Genomic DNA, 21,412 nt, shown 5'->3' with positions numbered 1-21,412 from the left:
AGACTGAACACTAAAAAGCATATTCTGTAGACAAAGTAAATATAGTTTGCCCTCCAATCTCAGATGTTAATAGTACAGGCATATTTCCTGTGATGGAGAAATGTCTACATATCTGTTATATCTACTATAAACTAGGTAAATATCCTTCCCATTAACCACATATGTTAATGTTCAACTTCCTTCTTTCTGAGACTCAATTTACTCATCTAAAAAATGAAAGTGAACTCTAAGATACTTTCTAGCTCTAAAATAACATAATTCTGTCACCATATTTGAATGCTCAATGATCAAAACATTTAAAATCGATCATGATTGGGTTGAAACACTTTAGAAACCTCTCAAACCTGTCAAAAAATTTTATTTGAGCATTGTGATACTCTAAATATATATCTTCCTTTTTCTTTCAAAGAAAACAGGACAAATAAAACATGCATTTGTCAAAAATTTGTGACATAAGGAAGCCATATACAAAATGCAATTAATATCTCCTATTTTTTAACTCACTTCATAACCAGTATGTATGTCATTGTGAAACTATAATGTAATTTTAATTGCTCATGTTTCTATTAACTGTGTTACTGTATCTTTTCCCCTTCAAGGATTTCTTGCTGGTACTATATTAATTGGTACCCTAATTCTAGTCATTGGACTATGGAAAATCAGGGTGAGCAGAAATTCTGATGATTTTTAAAAATTTATTCCTAGTTTATTTCCAGTAAAATTTGGTACTGTATCAGTAGATGACTCTCTTAGCTTTATTTAAATTTTGGCGTGTCTCTGTATTCATTTTTGTCTGTAATTACTATCCTGGATTAACAGACTTCATGTCTGTTTTTTCTCAGTATATTCAAAGGTGCATTTCAAAGCAAAGTGACTTGAAGTCTCATTTTGTGATCTATTGATCCACTGATTTTTTTCCACTCAGTGTAATTTATGATAGTATCTAGTGTTGCACAGAAGCAAAGAAATCTGAGAAAAATCAACCTCTAACATACTGTGAAATTGCCTGTGATTAGGGCTTTTTCTCAGTTATATTAATAGATGCCAGTCCAGCTCAAAACAGCGCAGTGGTTGAGACAGCAGACAAATGGGGGAAATATAGTAACTACCTCATATGATTATAATCATATATCAAATGAGTTGCCACCTGTCAAGTACTTAGAACATTGCTTGGCACATAGTAAGCACTCAGATATTAAAACAACAACAGCACACACACACATCAGTATTATTTAAAATATCTAATCTGCATTGAATATACATAATGTTAAGTATAAATGTCACGATTGGCTCTGATGTGTCCTGTAGAAAGAGGATGATTTAAATCGACCCTCTTCTGTTTTGTAGTTTTAACTGTTCAGAAAGCTAGTTGTGGAATTTATACAAACTTGAGTTATTTCTAAGCTGCCCTAATGCCTGTCCATTTTTCCCATTAATAAGAAAACTATTAATTTAATGCTGTTATTAAATTGTCTGTTTTAATTCTTTAGATGATGTGACCTATCTCCTTTTTACCCTCTACAATTTTTCTACTTAAATTAAGAATATTACTTAAGCCTATTATAAGTTAAAGTATGTAAATATTCTTTAACTCACTAAATGAGTCAGTCTTTTAGAAAAATATTTGACCATTAGGTCCAGGGGAGTGATTAATAATTTTTACAGGCATTTGCTTAATATCAACAAAATATTCTAGCTGTCATGATAGCAAATATAGTAAGACATAACTTTTTCTCCAGATATATCAGAAACGTTTTAGGAATGTGATTTAGAGCCTAGCAAAAACTCACAGTTAGTTCTAAGTCATCTAAAGTGAGTTGGTATGGAAGCATCAGCAAAGCTACTCTGAAAAAAAATTAAACCACCAATCTTATGTACTTTCTTATATTTGTTCCAACTCTCCTTTTGAAATACTGTTGTCAATTTATCAAGTTATAAAGTATCAATGTATAGAGTATTATCAATTTACCAAAGCTACTGCTTTGAGACTCCCTGGATCGGTGGGAATGGAGACTGGGCGGGGGAAGGGGGAGGGCGGGCAGGGGCAGGGTGGCAAGATGTGATAAGTTTACCAGGTGCTGTCTCTTGGCTTTCATCAGTTTCTTTACATACTTTGGTAAGGTGATTGGCTGTGATACTTGTATGTCCTATTAAGGACATAAAGTACTGGAACATAGAAGGAGGGAATACAGTAATTTCTGCTTATCCTCGGTTGGGGGGCGGGGTGTTTGAAGACCCCCCAGTGAATGCTTGAAACAACAGATAGTGCCTAACCCTATATGTGCTGTGTTTTTTCCCATATGTACATACCTATGAGATAAAGTTTAATTTATAAATGAGGCACAGTAAGAGATAATACCAACGAATAATCAATTAGAACAATTTATTGTAGCAAAAGTTATGTGAATGGGGTCTCTCTCTCTCTCAAAATATCTTATTGTATTGTACTCATCTATTTTCAGATTGCAGTTGACTGTGGGTAACTGAAACCACAGATAAGCAGACTAGTGTATTGATTTTGAATTGTATTTTGGGGTTTTGCAGTGAACTTAATTGCTTATTTTCTGAATTAGAGGGAAACTCATGCAAACTCCTAAGAAAGAATTTGTCTTTTTTATGTGCACATAAAAAACACTCCACTTGCCTTATTTTGGAAACATAAGCTGTTGAGGGTAAGAGCTAGCTTTATATATGTTTAGCTAGCCTCCTGATTTCATACTGATTTAATTAAATATTTGATCTTAATTAAGACAGGATATAGTTAATGTGCAAGTGATAATGTGGTTTCATTTAATGATTCTTCATGTTTGCCTATCAGAGGATTGATTTATTTCTTTTAGAAGAGTTAGGTCTGTATGATAAATTTTAGTTTAGGGATGGAAGTGTAAGCAGATGCCTGACTTTGTTTTTTGATTGAAATGACAGTTACATAATTCAGTTCAATAGTTTTTTTCTTCTCTACTATTGAGCTCTTATAATGCACATGAGAGCAACAAAGTACTCAATGTTGTGTTTGACCATTTAAGTGTGACTGGTGGTACCTCAGAAATAAGACTTTCTGGTAAATTATAAAAGGTATATATGGTTTAATAAAATCACATTTCTGTATCTTGCAAAATATCCATTAATACCCTTGGCTAGGGGGTTCTTCATGACTCTTAAAGGATAATAGAGGCTTAAGTCTCTACTGTCACTAGAGTTGTTTTTTTCTTTGTTGAATGAATGACTAATACATTGAATCTCTCATTACTATGACACATTGTCAGTTCTGGACTTGATAGCAGTAATGCTTATCATCTCATCCTACATTTTGAACTCAGTTTATTGTAACGATTAGATGCTATAAAATATTCGGGGGGAAAGGGATGATATATTAGGACTTAAAGAGAATGCCTTCATTATGATAATTTGCATCATGAGATGGTTGACCTACCTTGTATTTCTCCTTTTGCTTGGTGGCTTTTAGAGTTTTCAGTGTTTAAGAAAAATTATAATATGTGCTAAGATATCCTTTTATAGGTCATGTTTATAGATCTTAAAAGACATCTCATATCTTTATACAAAATTATCACACAAAAATAACTTGGTGTAAATGTATCTGTAAAACTTTCTGAGTGTCTTCATCTCTTAATCTTCTCTTCCACATGTAGTAGTATTCAGGGGTTTTTATTTATTTATTTATTTTTAACATCTCCCACACTTAGGAATTCATTGACTTTTAATCTGAAGGTAACTTAATTCATTCTAGCTTAGCCACTATTCATCTCGAGAAACTAAAAACTCCATGTCACATTTAGTTGTTGCTGTAGCTGATAAACCCCATCTGTAGAATCTTGTCCATATTCTATTACTCATTATTTTTTTTTTGTTTTGCACCCCAAATTAACTGATTCTTTTTGGTGATTTATCACATAGTAACTAAAAATTAATATTTATCACTAGTAAATAAAATCAGTTTGATTTTAACTTTTTTTTTTTTTTTTTTTTTTTTAATTTTCAGGGCACAAGTGTTTCACATTGACAGGTTTGCTTGGGACGCTAGTAACCATGGGCTTGCTGACTTAGCCAAAGAAGAGTTAAGAAGAAAATACACACAAGTATACAGACTGTTTCTAGTTTCTTAGACTTATCTGCATATTGGATAAAATAAATGCAATTGTGCTCTTCATTTAGGATGCTTTCATTGCCTTTAAGGTGTGTTAGGAATGTCAACAAAGCAAGGAGAAAAAAGGCAGTCCCGGAATCACATTCTTAGCACACCTATACCTCTTGAAAATAGAACAACTTGCAGAATTGAGAGTGATTCCTTTCCTAAAAGTGTAAGAAAGCATAGAGATTTGTTCATATTTAGAATGGGATCACGAGGAAAAGAGAAGAAAAGTGATTTTTTTCCACAAGATCTGTAATGTTATTTCCACTTATAAAGGAAATAAAAAATGAAAAACATTATTTGGATATCAAAAGCAAATAAAAACCCAATTCAGTCTCTTCTAAGCAAAATTGCTAAAGAGAGATGAACCACATTATAAAGTAATCTTTGGCTGTAAGGCATTTTCATTTTTCCTTCGGGTTGGCAAAATATTTTAAAGGTAAAACATGCTGGTGAACCAGGGGTGTTGATGGTGACAAGGGAGGAATATAGAATGAAAGACTGAGTCTTCCTTTGTTGCACAAATAAGATTTTGGAAAAAGCCTGTGAAAGGTGTCTTCTTTGACTTAATGTCTTTAGAAGTATCCAGAGATACTACAATATTAACATAAGAAAAGATTATATGTTATTTCTGAAGCGAGATGTCCATAGTCAAATTTGTAAATCTTATTCTTTTGTAATATTTATTTATATTTATTTATGACAGTGAACATTCTGATTTTACATGTAAAACAAGAAAAGTTGAAGAAGATATGTGAAGAAAAATGTATTTTCCCTAAATAGAAATAAATGATTCCATTTTTTGGTATCATGTAGTATTTGAAATTTATTCTTAAATGTGACTACTTTATTTCTAAATAAGAAATTCCCTACCTGCTTCCTACAAGCAGTTCAGAATGCCGCGCCTTGGTTGTCCTAGTGTGAATAATTTTCAGTTACTTTAAAATTATATTGTACTTTCTCAAGCGTGTCATATCCTTTCCTATTAGAGTACCTATATTACTTGTTACTGATTTACCTGAAGGCAATCTGATTAATTTCTAGGTTTTTACCATATTCTTGTCATCTTGCCAATTACATTTTAAGTGTTAGACTAGACTAAGATGTACTAGTTGTATAGAATATAACTAGATTTATTATGGCAATGTTTATTTTGTCATTTTGCTTCATCTGTTTTGTTGTTGAAGTACTTTAAATTTCATACATTCATGGCATTTCACTGTAAAGACTTTAATGTGTATTTCTTAAAATAAAACTTTTTTTCCTCGTTAACCACAATTATCACAACTAGCAGTACTATCAATAATTTCCTAATAGTTTCTAATATTAGGAAATTCTTTGAACTTTCCTAGAAGTTCTAAGAGTAGGCACATATCCACCTATTCATTCATTTGTTAAATATGAGGGCCCGCTCTGCCTATTCTGTAATAACACAGTGCTTCCAGGGATAGCATTAACACTGGCTCAGCTATTCAGAGAAAAAGCTGAGTGCCTACTGTGTGCAAGTTGCCATATGCTAAATGTGAGCTTACCAAGATAACTGCAAGTGTCTGCCCTCAAGTTGCTTATAGTTTGCCACAGGAAGACCAAAATATATACTTATTGAGAGAAAGAAGATAAAGTTACAAGTGTTACAGCCCCGAATATGGTGGGTGCTTAAGCTGTTTGTTAAGCAGTTGAGTGGCAGGGAGGGAGACATTCAAGGCAGGAAGCTGATTGAGAAAGCAGTAATAGATGAGATTATAATGGCAGGATGGTCGAAGTAGGAAAGGCTTAGAGCAAGGGCTAGACTATGTCATGTGTTCTGTGTAGAAGTGAAAATTGTAAGCTCTAGACTTTTTATTCTGCTCGATCAAATTAGAATCAATGAGCATAAAATAGGTTTATAATAGCAAGAACTTGCTATTTAGACAAGGGTAAAAGCGGAAATACTATTAAACAGTCATTTACCTTGAAGAAAATATAAACAGTAGGCTTGCTGAGGGTAAAGATATTTTCTTGTAGGATTTATATTTACTGTGTATCCTGTAGTTATTAGGTTGAGTGGTTTTATTTTTGCTTAAGATAACCTCTCCTGTGAGATTTTACTTTGATTGCAAAGGTCGTATTGCTTTTCCTCTTGAGACTGATGTATTTGTACAGCAAGTTATACCGGCTCACTGTAGAAATTTGAGTTTTATAATATTTAGCCCACTATCACGGTCACTTTTCTGGGAACACTTGAACATGAATAGTTTTTGTCTTGTCACACCCTAGCCCTGTTTGCTTTGGTTAATGTCCAATGTGCAAATGCCTCATTTTCCTCCCACCCATCCTGAGTGTTTTCTTCCTCCTTACCAAAACTAAAAACAGCCCCTTCCCTGAAGGTACTGCTTCCTCTGCAGCCTATTCCAGTGGTGGCTGGTTTATTTTCATGCATATGACTCATTGTTAAGAGGTGGTGGAGGTGTTTTCCTTGTTCCTCATTGTCATGTCTTCCATCTCAACCCCCACACACATCTCTTTAAAAAGAGTAACTGTCCATTCACTCTGGTAGGGTAATTTACTAAAATGTCAAATGTTTTCCCTATAATTCTCCTTGGTGAAAAGCATGAATTCTGGAGACAAATCGGAGCCCTGGCATTTATCAGCTGCAGGACTCAAGGGATGTTCCTTGTCAGTGTACCTTAGTTATCTATGTGTAAAGTGGGCCTAAAATCAGTACCAGCCTCATAGGATTTACAATGAGAATTAAGTTAATACATGTAGAGCTTAAAATAGTGCCAGCTATGTAGTAAGTGCTCAGTAAGTTTTAGCTCTTTTTAGTGCACAGGTGGAGAGATTGCCTTAGGTGGGAGCATGCAGGGCTTCAGTAGATACCAGGAGGGAACTGTCGCAGGTGGGTTGGAGATGCCCATGGTGGCAGCTTTTGGAAATTGATTTCACATTTCTTCTGTTTTCTCAGGGACATATACATCAAGGTCATCATGAAAATGATGACACATGAGGAGGTGTTATGTTTGAAGACAGGCAGAGAAGGAAAGGACTAGAGACATTTAGTCAATTAGCAGGCAATGCTAAAGACCCAGTTGAGGTGAGTGCTCATGAATTTAGAGTGCAATCATCAAACTTGGTTCTGGGTTTTTCTGCAGTCATATTTAGCTTTCTAGATACAGTCTCAGAAAAAACCAGTTGCTTGGATTTAATCATGATTGGGTGTTCCCAGGTAAATTTGATGACGTGAGTTGAGCATGTGCACAAGGGAGTGATTAAAATGATGGACCATAGAATTTAAGCTATGTGAGAAGGGAAGTGAAGACATATGAGTGGTAGGAAACAATGAGTAACAGGATCAATATTTTGTAGACCTTAATGGGGTCATGTCATTGTTAGACTTGGGGTACTATTTAGGATGAACTAGAATGGTAATATGCAGTAGTGAGAAATAAGAATGCGTCAATTGAGGGTAAAACAGAATTGGCGACCAGAGGACAAAGCTGTCTACAAATACACTTCCCCTTCATTTTGGGCACAAAGTTAGACACATTTCCTGGCACTCTTGCAGTGAAGTGTAGACATAGGACTGAGTTCTGACCAAAGGAACATGATCAGAGATGTATAGCATTTCTAGGTCTGGCCCTAAAACATCCCCATATGTGATCCTCCTTGCCTCTTTCCCTACACTGAGTTGATGAAAGTGACTGTAGTAACCTACTAAGTCATGTGCTAAACATAACAGAACCACAGAAAGGAAGGAGCTTGAGTCATTGCTTTGAGGAGAGCTGTCTGCTGATCAGGAACACCCACTTTAGATTTCACATAAAGAAGAAATAAACTTCTGTCATGTTTGAGTTCCAACATTTTGGGGATTGGTGTGTTACGTTATTGTGGTTGACATTATCTAAACTAACACTGAAGCCTTCTAGATTTTGGTGATGCAAGGGTTTAGACAGAACTATGGTTGTGAGAAGTTGAAATAAAATGGTGGACAAAAGTATTGGTGCGGAGGAGGCCATGGAACATCTTAATTGATACTGAAATCACCAAGAAGCATGGGGATTCATGTTAGAGAGTGATACTGAGTCAGGGGCTAAAATCTTCATGAAATGAGGAGGACTGGCTTGTACATCTGAAGATGATTGCAAACAAGAAGATAGCAGGTTCTATATTCTGATGATATGTGACTTGAAGGAAAAGGGTTTTGTGGAAAGGAAGGAGGACTGGTCTGCAAATAGCAATGAGGAATAAAATAGGGCACCAACTTCACCTCTATGCCTGGTACTATGTGGAATGAAAGTGCAATGAGATATTTTTGCCTACCAGAGATTTGTTTGCACATTCAAACCCACTCTATGATCCTCTTCCACTCCTTATTATTGCAATCCCCCTACTTTCTGGTCACCCACCCCTGTCTGTTGAGGGATTTGGAACTGGCTCACTGTCTCCCAACCATCCTACAATCTGGTATTATCCATAATTATTTCACATTGACAAGGATGACTCCTTATAACATCTGTGCCTCTGGTTTTATTGACCTTTTGATTTCTAATGACCTCCTTCACTCTACCTGAGTCACTCATCTCCATGGAACCTTCTTAAATCACTAATTCAGGCATATTTTCTTGCTCAATATAATCTTTTCCGCTTTCTAGTTTAGTTACTGCAGTATGTTCATCAACTCTCCACTTTCTTCCTATTTATAAGTCTCCTACTATGATGGATATTTTCTGTTTGTTCATCCAGAACCACTCTCTAGCACACTCCAACTTGCTGTGACCTCAGAGGCTGACCTATAATGGAAGCTGTGGAGGGGAGAGCTGCATTCCTTCTAATTTTTGTTTTGTCTCAAAATACTCAACAACTTCTTATTTTATTTCCTTTTTTTTTTTCTACCATCCTATCACCAAAGGATGGCTCCCCTTCCTTTTGCCCTTTTCCTCTTGTAGGAACTACACCTTTCAAAGGCTATCAACTCAGATCACATTATGTTTATGGCCCTTTCCTGAAGGTAGTGCTTGTAGTTAGTGCTCTGGTCTACAAGGACACCTTTTCAGCATTTTCATTTTTACGGCAGACTCTTACTTTCTGGCAATGGTTTTGGAGCAATTTGAGGACTCTGCTAGCTCAGCTTTTTTCACTTTCATTGAAGTCTTTCCACAGACTGCCCTTGCTCACCACAGAGGCTTCTAGGAGCAGTGTGAAGGACTCTTGGGTTGTTTTTGTTTTGTTTGTTTTCTTATAGGCAATTTGAAGTAGGTGCTTTGTCTTCTAGTTATGTTGAGAATGTGGTTTTCATGTGACCACACTTCCTATTGTGGCTGTGGAAAATCAGATGTTTTTATATATTATTGGTGGGAATGCAAACTGATATGGCCATTTTATAGGAGAATTTTCCAATATCTAAAAAAAACCCACACTTACGCATTTACCCTTTGATTCACCAATCTCACATCTAGAAATGAACTCTGAAGATATACCTCCAATAATATGAAAATATACAGTACAAGGATATTCACCAAAATATTGATTGTCATTGCAAAAGGCTGGAAACCACCTAAATGCTCATATGTAGGACTTGCTAAATAAGCTATGTTATATTCAAACAGTGGAGTACTATACAGCTCTGAAAAAAGAATGAGGAATATCTCTATGAACTATTATGAAATATTTCTAGGATATATTATTAAGTGAAAAAAGTAAATACAAAAGACTGGTATGCTACTTTTCATGTGAAAAAGAAGAAATAAAAAATACACATCCTCGTTTGTACAAAAAGAAACATAGGAAGGATAAACTAGAAACAATGAGATAGTTATATACAAGGTATAGGTGGAAACGATGGGGAAGATGGGAATTCCTTCTAATTTTTGTTTTGTCTCAAAAATTTTAGAATCATTGTCTCACGTATTAAAAAGCCAAGTAAATATAAGCAATGAAAATAGGGAGAGAGGGGAGAGAAAAAATTCAACAGAATACAAACACAACAAATGAACATATATATATATATATATATATATATATATATATTTTTTTTTTTCTTTTTTTGAGATGGAGTCTCACTCTGTCATCCAGGCTGGAGTGCAGTGGTGCAACCCCCATCTCGGCTCACTGCAACCCCCACCTCCCAGGCTCAAGCAATTCTCCTGCCTCATCCTCCCAAGTAACTGGGATTACAGGCATGTGCCACCATGCCCAGCTAATTTTTATATTTTTAGTAGAGATGGGGTTTCACCATGTTGGCCAGGCTGGTCTTGAACTCCTGACCTCAAGTGTTCGGCCTCCCAAAGTGTTGGGTTTACGGGCGTGAGCCACCACACCCCACCTCTTACTGTATTTCAAATGAATAACTTGACCACAGTTAAGAGGGAGCTGTGAGGTAGAATTGAATTAACCTTGGAACACAGTATTTTGATTATACAAACAAAGGGCTAAAGACAAAAATATGAACAAATGTTGGATTTTCTCTAGTGGGTTTGTTTTTCATAGTAGTATGGGTTAGCAGTTTTAACACTGTGCATTCTAAGATGGGGTAGGTAAGCAAATATATTGCAAATAATGAGTCAGGTTTCTCACTGTTGAAGGGAATTACAAATAAGGAAACACTAGCATGGAGCCTGTAGTATTTGTAATTTGAGTTATCAGTATAAACTCATGATTTTGAACATAACTGATACACAGAGAAATGTGTATACACACACACACGTGCATATCTGTATTAGGTTCTCCAGAGAAACAGAACCATTAAGATATATATAGATATATGGAAAGATTTACTGTGGGAATTGGCTCATGCAATTTTGGAGACCTAGAGGTCCCATAATATGCCATCTTCAAGCTGGAATCCCAGGAAAGCAGGTGGTGTAATTCTGAGATTGAAGTCTTGAGAACCGGGGGAGTCAATGGTGTAACTCCCAATCTAGGGCTTAAGGCCCAAGGACCAGGGGCTGCTGGTGTGCAGATGCAAGTCCTGGAGTTCAAAGGATTGAGAACCAGGAGCTCTGATGTCTGAGGGCAGTAGAAGATGGATGTTCCAGCTCAAGAAGGGAAAGTAAGAATCCGTCCTTCCTCCACTTTTTTGTTCTATTCAGATGAGCCCTCAATGGACTGAACGATGCTCACCCACACTGTGAGGGCTGGTCTTCTTTACTCAATCCACTGACTTAAGTGCTCATCTCTTCTGGAAACACCTTCACAGACACACCCAGAAATAATGTTCTACCAGCCATGGGCCTGTTACTTAGCCCAGTCAAGTTGACACACAAAATTAGCTATCACAACATCTGTGTGTGTATATACATATGTATTTGCATGTGTGTGTATATATGTGTATATATATTCATGTGTATGTATATGTATGTTGTGACTGGGTGTATACACATACATATATATAAAATATTTCAATATATTAATATATTTTGTATATAATATGTTATATATAATGTTATATATTATATAGTAATATAATATAAAATATATTTATAATAAGACATTTTTATAATCTATATTTTGTTATACATTATATAAATATATGTATATATAAATTATATACTTATAAATGTTATATGTTATGTATATTATATATGCTATATGTATTATATATGTTATGTTATATATAATTTATTGCATATATTTATAGTATATGAAACATATATAATCTGTCTTCTTGGAAAAGCATACAAACAATGAGACTCCAGATCCAGATTTCTTTTTTTTTTTGAGACAGAGTCTTACTCTGTCACCCAGGCAAGAGTGTGGTGATGTGCTCTTGGCTCACTGCAACCTCTGCCTCCTGAGTTCAAGCAATTCTCCTGCCTCAGCCTTCGGAGTAGCTGGGATTACAGGCAAGCGCCACTACGCCTGGCTAATTTTTGTATTCAGATCCAGATTTCTAAATGTCTTTCTCCAGTTAAAAAAAAAAACAGGGCTCCTGGGAGAAATGGCTGATCTCTGGGCTAGGGTAGGGAAAGTAAAAGGTGAACCTGGAACATCTTGTGGTATCACAAATTAAGTGTTCTGAAAATAAGTGCTGAAAAAATTATGGTGACATGTCAAATGGATTCAGAAGCCAACATGAACAAGCTCCCACTGACCAAATCTGAAACAATTACAGCAAATAAATAAATAATGATGGCAATGGATCATAGCACATAGAATAAAATAAGAATTTGAGTCCATACTGATACGATTGAATAATAAAGAGAAGAAAGATACCTTCTTTATAGCAAGATTCCAATTACCTACATGTAGTTTTTAAAAAATGATGCAATTAGAAAGTCAGCATTTGGCAACCATCACAGTAATAATTATTTCGGGCAAGAATCAATGAATGCTAAATCAGTAAAAGTCTGATGAGAAATAATTATATAGTCTTCAATTTTTTCTCCACAAAATACTTTATTGCAAATAATAACTTTGCAGAACAAAAACCTGACAGACACTATTTTAGCCAAGTGATCAAAACTAACATCACTGATACTGGGACAAATAACACCTACTTCCTCCTGATAGGATACATTGAAAAGAACTCTGTCATTTCTGTGGTATTGTTGCCAAAAATCATAATCTGAATCAAAATATGAGGAAGCATCAGAAAAAAGACAACTTGACTGTCATCCTACAAAATACCTCTTCCAGAGTGGAAAGGTAATGAAAATCAAGTAGAAGAAGGCAAATAAAAATTAATTTAAAAAATTAAGAAATGAAATAATAAAGGTAAGTGTAAAAATTAAAATAGAAAACAAAAATAATAGTGAAAATGAAATCAAAAGCTGGGTCTTTAAAAAAATAAAATTGATAAACTTCCATTTAGATGGATAAAGAATAAAGAGATAAGACAGAAATTGCCACCCATGAACTTTTAGTAATGCAACAGAATACATCACTCACTGCAGAGCATAATCATTGGAAGAAAAATATGAGAATATGGCAGGCAACTTTATGCCAATAAATTCAATAAACTGGGGATCACAATTATGATAAACATTCACTTTTGAAAGGGCCATGGAGGAAAATGAACCAGGAAGATTCTCCCTGGGGCAGAGCTACCACTGGATGAAATGAACAATTCATTGAAAGACACAAATTACCAAAACTAACCCAATAAGCAATATAAAACTTGAATTGCCCTATTAATTCAAGAAATTGCATTTATAATTAAAAATCTTTCCAAAAAGAAAAATTCATGCCTAAATGGCTTCACTTGTAAACTCTAGCATTTAAGGAAGAAATAAAACCAATTGTACACAAGCTCTTTGAGAAAATAGAAAATACTTCCGAACTCATTTCATGAGGCCAAATATATAAGAAAACTACAGACAAATATCCCTCATGAATATAGACACAAATATACTTAACAAAATTTTAACAAGACAAATTAGTATATGTAAAAGAATACTTACTATACATCATGATGGAATGAGGTTTATCTGGGGAGTGAAAGGTTGGTTTGACATCCAAAAATTAATCAGTGTAATTCACCATATTAGAATAAAGAAGAAAATATAATCATTTCAATAAATGTAGGAAAAGCTTTTTGTGAAGTTCAACACTAATTTGTGATTTAAAAAAATCTATCAGCAAACTAAGAATAAAACATTTCTCTTAATCTAATTAAGGGCATCTTCAAAAATCTACATCTTTCACTGTACTCAATAGTGAAAGCCTCAATGCTTTCTACCTAAGATAAGGAACAAGGCAGAGATATCTATTCTGCCATTTCTGTTCAACATTATACTGGAAGTTTTAGCCAGTGCAGTAAGGCAAGAAAAAGAAATGACAGTCAATAAATTGGAAAGGGAGAAGTAAAGTCGTTTTTATTCGTAGATGACATGACCAAGTATTAATACATAGAAAGCTTAAAGAGTCTACTAGAACTAATAAGTGAATTTATTGAGGTCAGAATACAATGTTAATGTACAAAAATTATAATTTTATATATTAGCAATGAACAATTAGAAAATGAATTTCGAAAACAACTTCATTTCCAACAGCACCCAAAAACAAGTTAGAGATAAATTTTACAAAACATGGAAGATAGTTTCTTTTCCTGTGCAGAAGCTCTTTAGTTTAACTAGATCCCATTTTTCATAAAAAAGAATGAGATCATGTCCTTTGCAGGGACATGAATGAAGCTGGAAGCCAACATTCTCAGCAAAGTAACACAGGAACAGAAAACCAAACACCACGTTTTCACTCATAAGTAGGAGTTCAACAATGAGAACAGATGGACACAGGGAGGGGAACATCACACACCGGGGCCTGTCAGGGAGTGGGGGGCAAGGAGAAGGACAGCCTTAGGGCAAATACCTAATACATGCGGGGCTTAAAATCTAGATGACAGGTTGATAGCTGCAGTAAACCACCATGGCACATATATGCCTATGTAACAAACCTGCATGTTCTGCACATGTATCCCAGAACTTAACATGTTTTAAAAATGGGAGAATTCTATTTTTAAAAAAAAACTATAAATTTTGCTGAGAGAAATTACAGACTTAAGTAAATGTTATTAACATCATTTTCATGGGTTGGAACACTCAATATTGTTTTTTTTGTTTGTTTTGTTTTTTATTTTTTTTTATTTTTTTTTTATTATTATTATTATTATACTTTAGGTTTTATGGTACATGTGCGCAATGTGCAGGTAAGTTACATATGTATACATGTGCCATGCTGGTGCGCTGCACCCACCAACTCGTCCTCTAGCATTAGGTATATCTTCCAATGCTATCCCTCCCCCCTCCCCCCACCCCACAACAGTCCCCAGAGTGTGATGTTCCCCTTCCTGTGTCCATGTGTTCTCACTGTTCAATTCCCACCTATGAGTGAGAATATGCGGTGTTTGGTTTTTTGTTCTTGCGATAGTTTACTGAGAATGATGATTTCCAATTTCATCCATGTCCCTACAAAGGACGTGAACTCATCATTTTTTATGGCTGCATAGTATTCCATGGTGTATATGTGCCACATTTTCTTAATCCAGTCTATCATTGTTGGACATTTGGGTTCGTTCCAAGTCTTTGCTATTGTGAATAATGCCGCAATAAACATACGTGTGCATGTGTCTTTATAGCAGCATGATTTATAGTCCTTTGGGTATATACCCAGTAATGGGATGGCTGGGTCGAATGGAATTTCTAGTTCTAGATCCCTGAGGAATCGCCACACTGACTTCCACAAGATAGCAGTTCACCACACATCAATTTATAACTCCAATAGATATTTTTAAAAAGTTATTCTAAATTTATATTAAAATGAATTGCCTCTCTTAAACCTCCCTTATAATTTTTTTAAGAGATTTCAGAAAACTAAAAACTATATTGCACAGACTCCATTGAAGCTAGGAGTCTAGGAAAAAATTTGATCCACAACGTAACAAGCAGTTATGTGATATTTATTTGGAAGTCAGAATTAAGGTATAAGTCAACTTCCTACTGCTGCTTCTATTTCCAGCAAGATAAGATCAGCCATAGGTGATTGTTTGTGGTGATCTTTTTCTACTTTCATTTATCTAGTCATCAACTTTATGGGAATAAAAATCTGTGGTAGTGTGTCTGGAATTGTTGGGTTCTTGGTCTCACCGACTTCAAGAATGAAGCCACAGACCCTCACAGTGAGTGTTACAGTTCTTAAAGATGGTGTGTTTGGAGTTTCTTCGTACTGGTGGGTTTGTGGTCTCCCTGACTTCAGGAGTGAAGCTGCAGACCTTCGCAGTGAGTGTTATAGCTTTTAAAGGCGGCGCGTCTGGAGTTGTTTGTTCCCTTCAGTGGGTTCGTGGTCTCGCTGGCCTCAGGAATGAAGCTGCAGACCTTCGCGGTGAGTGTTACAGCTCATAAAGGTGGTGCGGACCCAAAGAGGGAGCAGCAGCAAGATTTATTGAGAAGAGCAAAAGAACAAAGCTACCACACCCTGGAAGGGGACCCAAGTGGGTTACTGCTGCTGCCTAGGCAGCCTGCTTTTATTCCCTTATCTGGCCCCACCCACATCCTGGAGATTGGTCCATTGTACAGAGAGATGATTGTTCCATTTTACAGAGAGCTGATTGGCCCATTTTACTGAGAGCTGATTGTTCCGTTTTGACAGGATGCTGATTGGTGTGTTTAGAAACCTGGAGCTAGACACAGAGTACTGATTGGTGCGTTTACAATCCTTTAGCTAGACAGAAAAGTTCTCCAAGTCCCCACTAGATTCGCTAGACACAGAGCACTGATTGGTGCCTTTACAAACCTTGCGCTAGACACAAAATGCTGATTGGTGCATTTACAAACCTTTAGCTAGACATAAAAGTTCTCCAAGTCCCCACCTGACTCAGGAGACCAGCTGGCTTCTCCTAGTGGATCCCGCCATGGGCGGAGCTGCCTGCCAGTCCCACGCCATGCGTCAGCACTCCTCAGCCCTTGGGCAGTCGATGGGACCGGGCGTGGCAGAGCAGGAGGTGGCGACCATCAGGGAGGCTCAGGCCACCCGGGAGCCCACCGGTAGGGGGACTCGGGCATGGCGGGCTGCACGTCCTGAGCCCTGCCCCGCAGGGAGGTGGCTGAGGCCTGGGAGAATTTGAGCGTGGCGTGGGCCGCCGGCAGTGCTGGGGGACCTGGCGCACCCTCCACAGCTGCTGGCCCGGGTGCTAAGCCCCTCGCTGCCCAGGGCCGGCAGCGCCAACCGGCTGCTCTGAGTGTGGGACCCACTGTGCCTTACCCACCCAGAACTCGCACTGGCCTGCGAGCGCGTCATGCAGCCCCGGTTCCCACGTGCGCCTCTCCCTCCACACTGCCTGGCAAGCAGAGAGACCCGGCTCCGGCCTCGGCCAGCCCAGAGAGGGGCTCCCACAGTGGGGCTCCCACAGTGGGGCTCCCACAGTGCAGCAGCGGGCTGAAGGGCTCCTCAAGCATGGCCAGAGTGGACGCGGAGGCCGAGGAGGCACCGAGAGCGAGCGAGAGCGAGCGAGGGCTGCTAGCACGTTGTCACCTCTCAGTAGCAGAGCGATTGTAGCAGCAGCAGATTCCTGAACTCCATGACTTCGATGGTGTGATCCTGAAGTCAGTAGTTCAGAGGCAGTTCTCTAACATTTCCAGCTTTCTTTCAAAGAAACTAAGAGGGATTTTTGTTTTCTTCACTGAAATGTGGCTAATCCAATATTCCACAACTCTTAACTATTTTTATTTCAGTTTCCTTACCCTTAGCTAATCAATTAAGTTAATCCGCTAAGTTCATCAGTGCCTTCCAGTCCACTGATTTTCTCTCAACATTCACTTTTGAAAGGGCCATGAAGGAAAATGAACCAGGAAGATCCTCCCTGGGGCAGAGCTACCACACTAGAGGCACACAATATTGAGTATAATGAGACTTACAGAGAAGAATATAGCAATCTGGGGAAGCAGACCACACTTACTGAAAGTAGCACTGCAGAAGTAGTGCTTATTAATTTAGATTGTAATTTGAAATTGCCACATTATTCACTTCTAAGATTTCAAATTGCTTTATATCTGACAGTTTGTACTTCAGACCTGCCTATTTTTGTTTTACAGGTCCTATTTAGTTACTAATGGATATTGATCCTTTATTTCTCAGATTTGTTTTGATATGTTTATCACATTTTTCTATTAAGAGAAATTCCACTTAGAGTCAGTTCCTTTCTAAAGTTGATTTTGTTGGCTCTCTCTCATGGCATTGCATTTCTTTGCATTTTACAGTTGTGATTTGCAATTTTTTTAAGTAGACTTTTTGGTTTGTTTCATTCTTTGATAGATTGTATTAATGTTTCTAATTCTTTACTCCTTCCCTTTTACAGAATTATACCTGGACATCTTTTGCCAGGTGACTTTTCAGTGCCTTCCACTATAGTAGATGGAATATACTTCCCCACTCCATTGAGCCCATTTTTTGTTGGCTAACCTATAGTTTTAAGATTGTAATTTTTTAAATCTAGTTACCTTGGTTGCTTTTTAGAGAGCTATTCGTCCCAATAACTTAGACCACCATTATTTAAAAATGGAATTCCTAACCACAATGTATGTACCTCATCATAGGAAGGAACACAAATGGGGGAGTAGAAGAAAACAGAAATGTATTAATAGGCGACAGTGAGTACTTCAGCTTTATGCGTAATGTTTTATTTCCTGTATTACAAAGTAAAAGATATGAAGCATTTGACTAAAAATGTTAATTTATATAATTTGAATGATGGGTACATGGGCAGTTGTTATATTTATATATACTTTTATGTATTCTAAATTTTTTTCTCAAAATAAAAAAGAGAAACAGTCAAGGGTTAGTATTGTGTCATCAAACTCATTACAGACTTCAATTCATTTTGTTTTATTTATTTCTGAACAGCATAATTTGAGGAAGTACAGCATACTTTAAGGAAATCTGTAGAAGGGCAAAGTAAAAGCATTTAAAAAAGTCTCATCACCTGAAAAGGGCAGAGAAAAAAAGAATAAAAGGAAGATGTGTTCTAGAGGTCTCATCTAGTTTGTATAGGGAAGAAAGTTGAGGTAATACAGCTGTACGGGAAAAGGGATAGATTAATATATACTTGGTCTTGAGAGCAGACATGTTGTTAACAATGAATGAAATGGAAACACACAACAAATCTTTGAAAGAATGAGATGAACCTAAAAAAAACCAACAAAAATAAGAAAAAAAGGAAATAATGATTTAAAATAGATAATGAAGAAACTAAGATACAGACATTAAATAAAATATAAATGGATTATTTTCTTTCACTAAAGCTTAAAGACGTAGTTTGGATTAGAAAACAAAAGCTGTGTATGAGAGACATGGTGAAATAGTAAAGAAGGGTGGAAAATAAAAGATAAGCAAAGATAAAATGTAAGGTCAGACCAATTATAAAAGGCAAAGATTTATGAAAAAGGTAACATTCATAAATATGTATATATCAACCTACATGCAACTAGCTAAATACATAAAGCAAAATCATTAGGAATTTGATAAGCCTAATAAAATATAATTATGACTGAAGATTTCAATACATCTCTGCCAAAATCAAAAAGATTTTGTAGAGAGAAAGAAACCCAGGACAGGGAAAAACAACCTTATATTATCTAGAGACAATATGTTGGCTTTCCTCTACACTAAGACACTTTGATACTGGTGCTTTCTTGATTTCTTGATCTTACCAGAACATGTCAAGTGAAGGTTTTACACAACTACAATGCCACTCCTATGGGCTGACAGCTGTAAAGAGATGCATCCCAATTCTAGAGATGTTAACACGTGAGAAAAATGTTTCTTAGAATCAAAGATATGAGGGGTTTTTCCATATATCAATGAAACATTTGCTCAAAAACATCATATACTTGGCCATAAAGTATATTCACTTTTTTAAAGGCCGTGTTGATAAATATGAAAAAGAAAGAAGGTGATCAACAAAGTCTTAACCACTTGAAAATTAAGATGCTCTAGATCACCCTTATATCAAAGATAAAATTTAAAAAATTAAAAACTATTTAGGACAGAGTGAAAAGAAGAACAATTTACACTAAGTTATTTGGAACACAGAGAACTTTTCAGTGGAACTTGCAAGCTTTAAATGCCTTCGTTATTAAGGAAAAGATTAAAAATAAAGGAATTGGAACTCATCTGTGGAAACTAAAGAGCAACAAACTAAATAAAAAGTTTTAACATATTAGTCAAGATACATATATAAACATAGAATATCAAATAAAACCTGAGACCTCAATCTAAGTTCTGTAAAAAACTTTAAAACAAAGATTGGAATCGTAAGGGTTAATGAAATATAGACATTTTTGACAATGCAAAAAATGTAAATATGGATAGAAAAAGTGGAAATAAATTGGTAAAACACAAAAGAGAGATTAATGGTTTGTGTCTATAATAGACAAAAAGCTCTTACATTGATAGGTAAATGACATAAAACCCAATACAACATGGACAGGTATACCGATAGGAAATTTTTAGCAAGGTAAATCAGATTGATCAAGAACATATGAAAAGATGTTGACATTCACGAGGAGTCAGAGTAAAGAAAATCAAAATAATTTTCCGAGGTGTGAAGCATTAGAATGAACACAGAATGATGGCATTTCAGGGCTAAGGCTGGAAATGGCCCCTCTAAGTTGCTGTGGGAACTGAGTAAACCTGGTCTTAACCATGTACTGAAGAAGGAATCTATCCACAAACCGAGGAGGAGTGTGGGTGCGGGTTGGGACTGGGCTGGCCAAAGGCAGCCAGAGAGGAGGAGGCCTGAGGATCACAAAACGCTTGAGGATGGCACTGCACCTGGGTCTGTACAATATGGTTTGCAATAAAACTCAAAGTCTTCCAGCCGAGATAAGAAAAAAAAAATTACAAATTACATGAATACCTACCTAGACAATCCAATTAAACTCTAACAGAATACATTGGATTTAACAATGGACCTAATATTAGGTAAATAGTGACAATAATAAATTGGATATGACAATGCAAAAATAATCCCGTTTATGAGTGATAATCATCTTAAAATATCGAAGAATGTAGGTACCCAGAAAGATTCTTCAAATATGTGAAGCAACTATTCACATTTCTTTAAAAATTGTAAGAACAGCTCTGAAAATTTAAGGTAAGTCATTTCCTTGTTGAAAAATGTGAAAATAACTAGTCATCACAAATTTAAAAATAAAATCAATGCAATTCCAAACAAATTCCAGTGAAGTTTTTGTTGAAGTGAGCTGGACAAAAGATAATGAAGGTTTGTATGTGTGAAAGAAATAATTCAATTGTATTATTGATTATATAAGGAAAATTCATTATTTCTGAAAAATTATAATTTACTTTAATCATTAGCTTTTTAATCGTAAGTGTTACTACTATATGAACAAAAACAGGTGAGGTTGTTATTCATAAGTCCAAGAAATGAGGTTGAATTTTGTTAGTTCTCAAAAAAAAGTAACTTTTAGGAATGAAGTTCATGCAGTGTTCTAATTTATAAAACAAACATTAGTTTTCAATCAGCCATTGGCATATGATATGGTACCCAGATATTCTAACTGTAGTAATTTGTTAGTGCTACATAATTTGTAATATAGTCTAAGATTGATGAGAAGTAATTTAGAATGACACTGCTTATGTAAATTGTTAATCGTTTCAGTTGAGCATGTATATTAAATTTACATAAATTCAAATAGTATCATAGATAACTTATCGAATATTTATGTTTCATTTAATTTAGGCTTTTTTAATGAAAAAAAAAGTTTTGGCACATACTAAAATCAAGACCAGCTACATAATTTGTAGAGCCCAGTTCAAAATGAAAATGCAGAA

At 35.9% G+C, this 21,412-nt stretch overlaps 1 protein-coding gene across 10 annotated transcripts in view; it reads left to right on the top strand.

Moving 5' to 3' along the window:
- CD55 (CD55 molecule (Cromer blood group)) overlaps positions 1-11,490 on the top strand; it is a 45,698-nt gene extending 34,208 nt beyond the window's left edge. For 3 of the 10 annotated variants that reach the window (XM_054469882.1, XM_054468493.2, XM_054467066.2), the window contains one exon: positions 4,001-5,428. In XM_054469882.1, coding sequence (XP_054325857.1) covers positions 4,001-4,065 — 65 coding nt within the window. In that variant the 3' untranslated portion in view covers positions 4,066-5,428. Of the gene's footprint in view, positions 1-599; positions 1,974-4,000; positions 5,429-11,217 lie in introns of those variants that run through there. The other 7 variants (XM_054471102.1, XM_054470579.1, XM_054467866.2 and 4 more) reach the window with 6 other exon arrangements.
- Positions 11,491-21,412: the final 9,922 nt, after the last annotated feature.

This window comes from Pongo pygmaeus, chromosome 1, assembly GCF_028885625.2.
Source record: "Pongo pygmaeus isolate AG05252 chromosome 1, NHGRI_mPonPyg2-v2.0_pri, whole genome shotgun sequence".
In the NCBI taxonomy this organism is placed as follows: domain Eukaryota; kingdom Metazoa; phylum Chordata; class Mammalia; order Primates; family Hominidae; genus Pongo; species Pongo pygmaeus.
The sequence above is the reverse complement of the archived record's forward strand: the minus strand, read 5'-3'. Positions and strand labels throughout refer to the sequence as shown.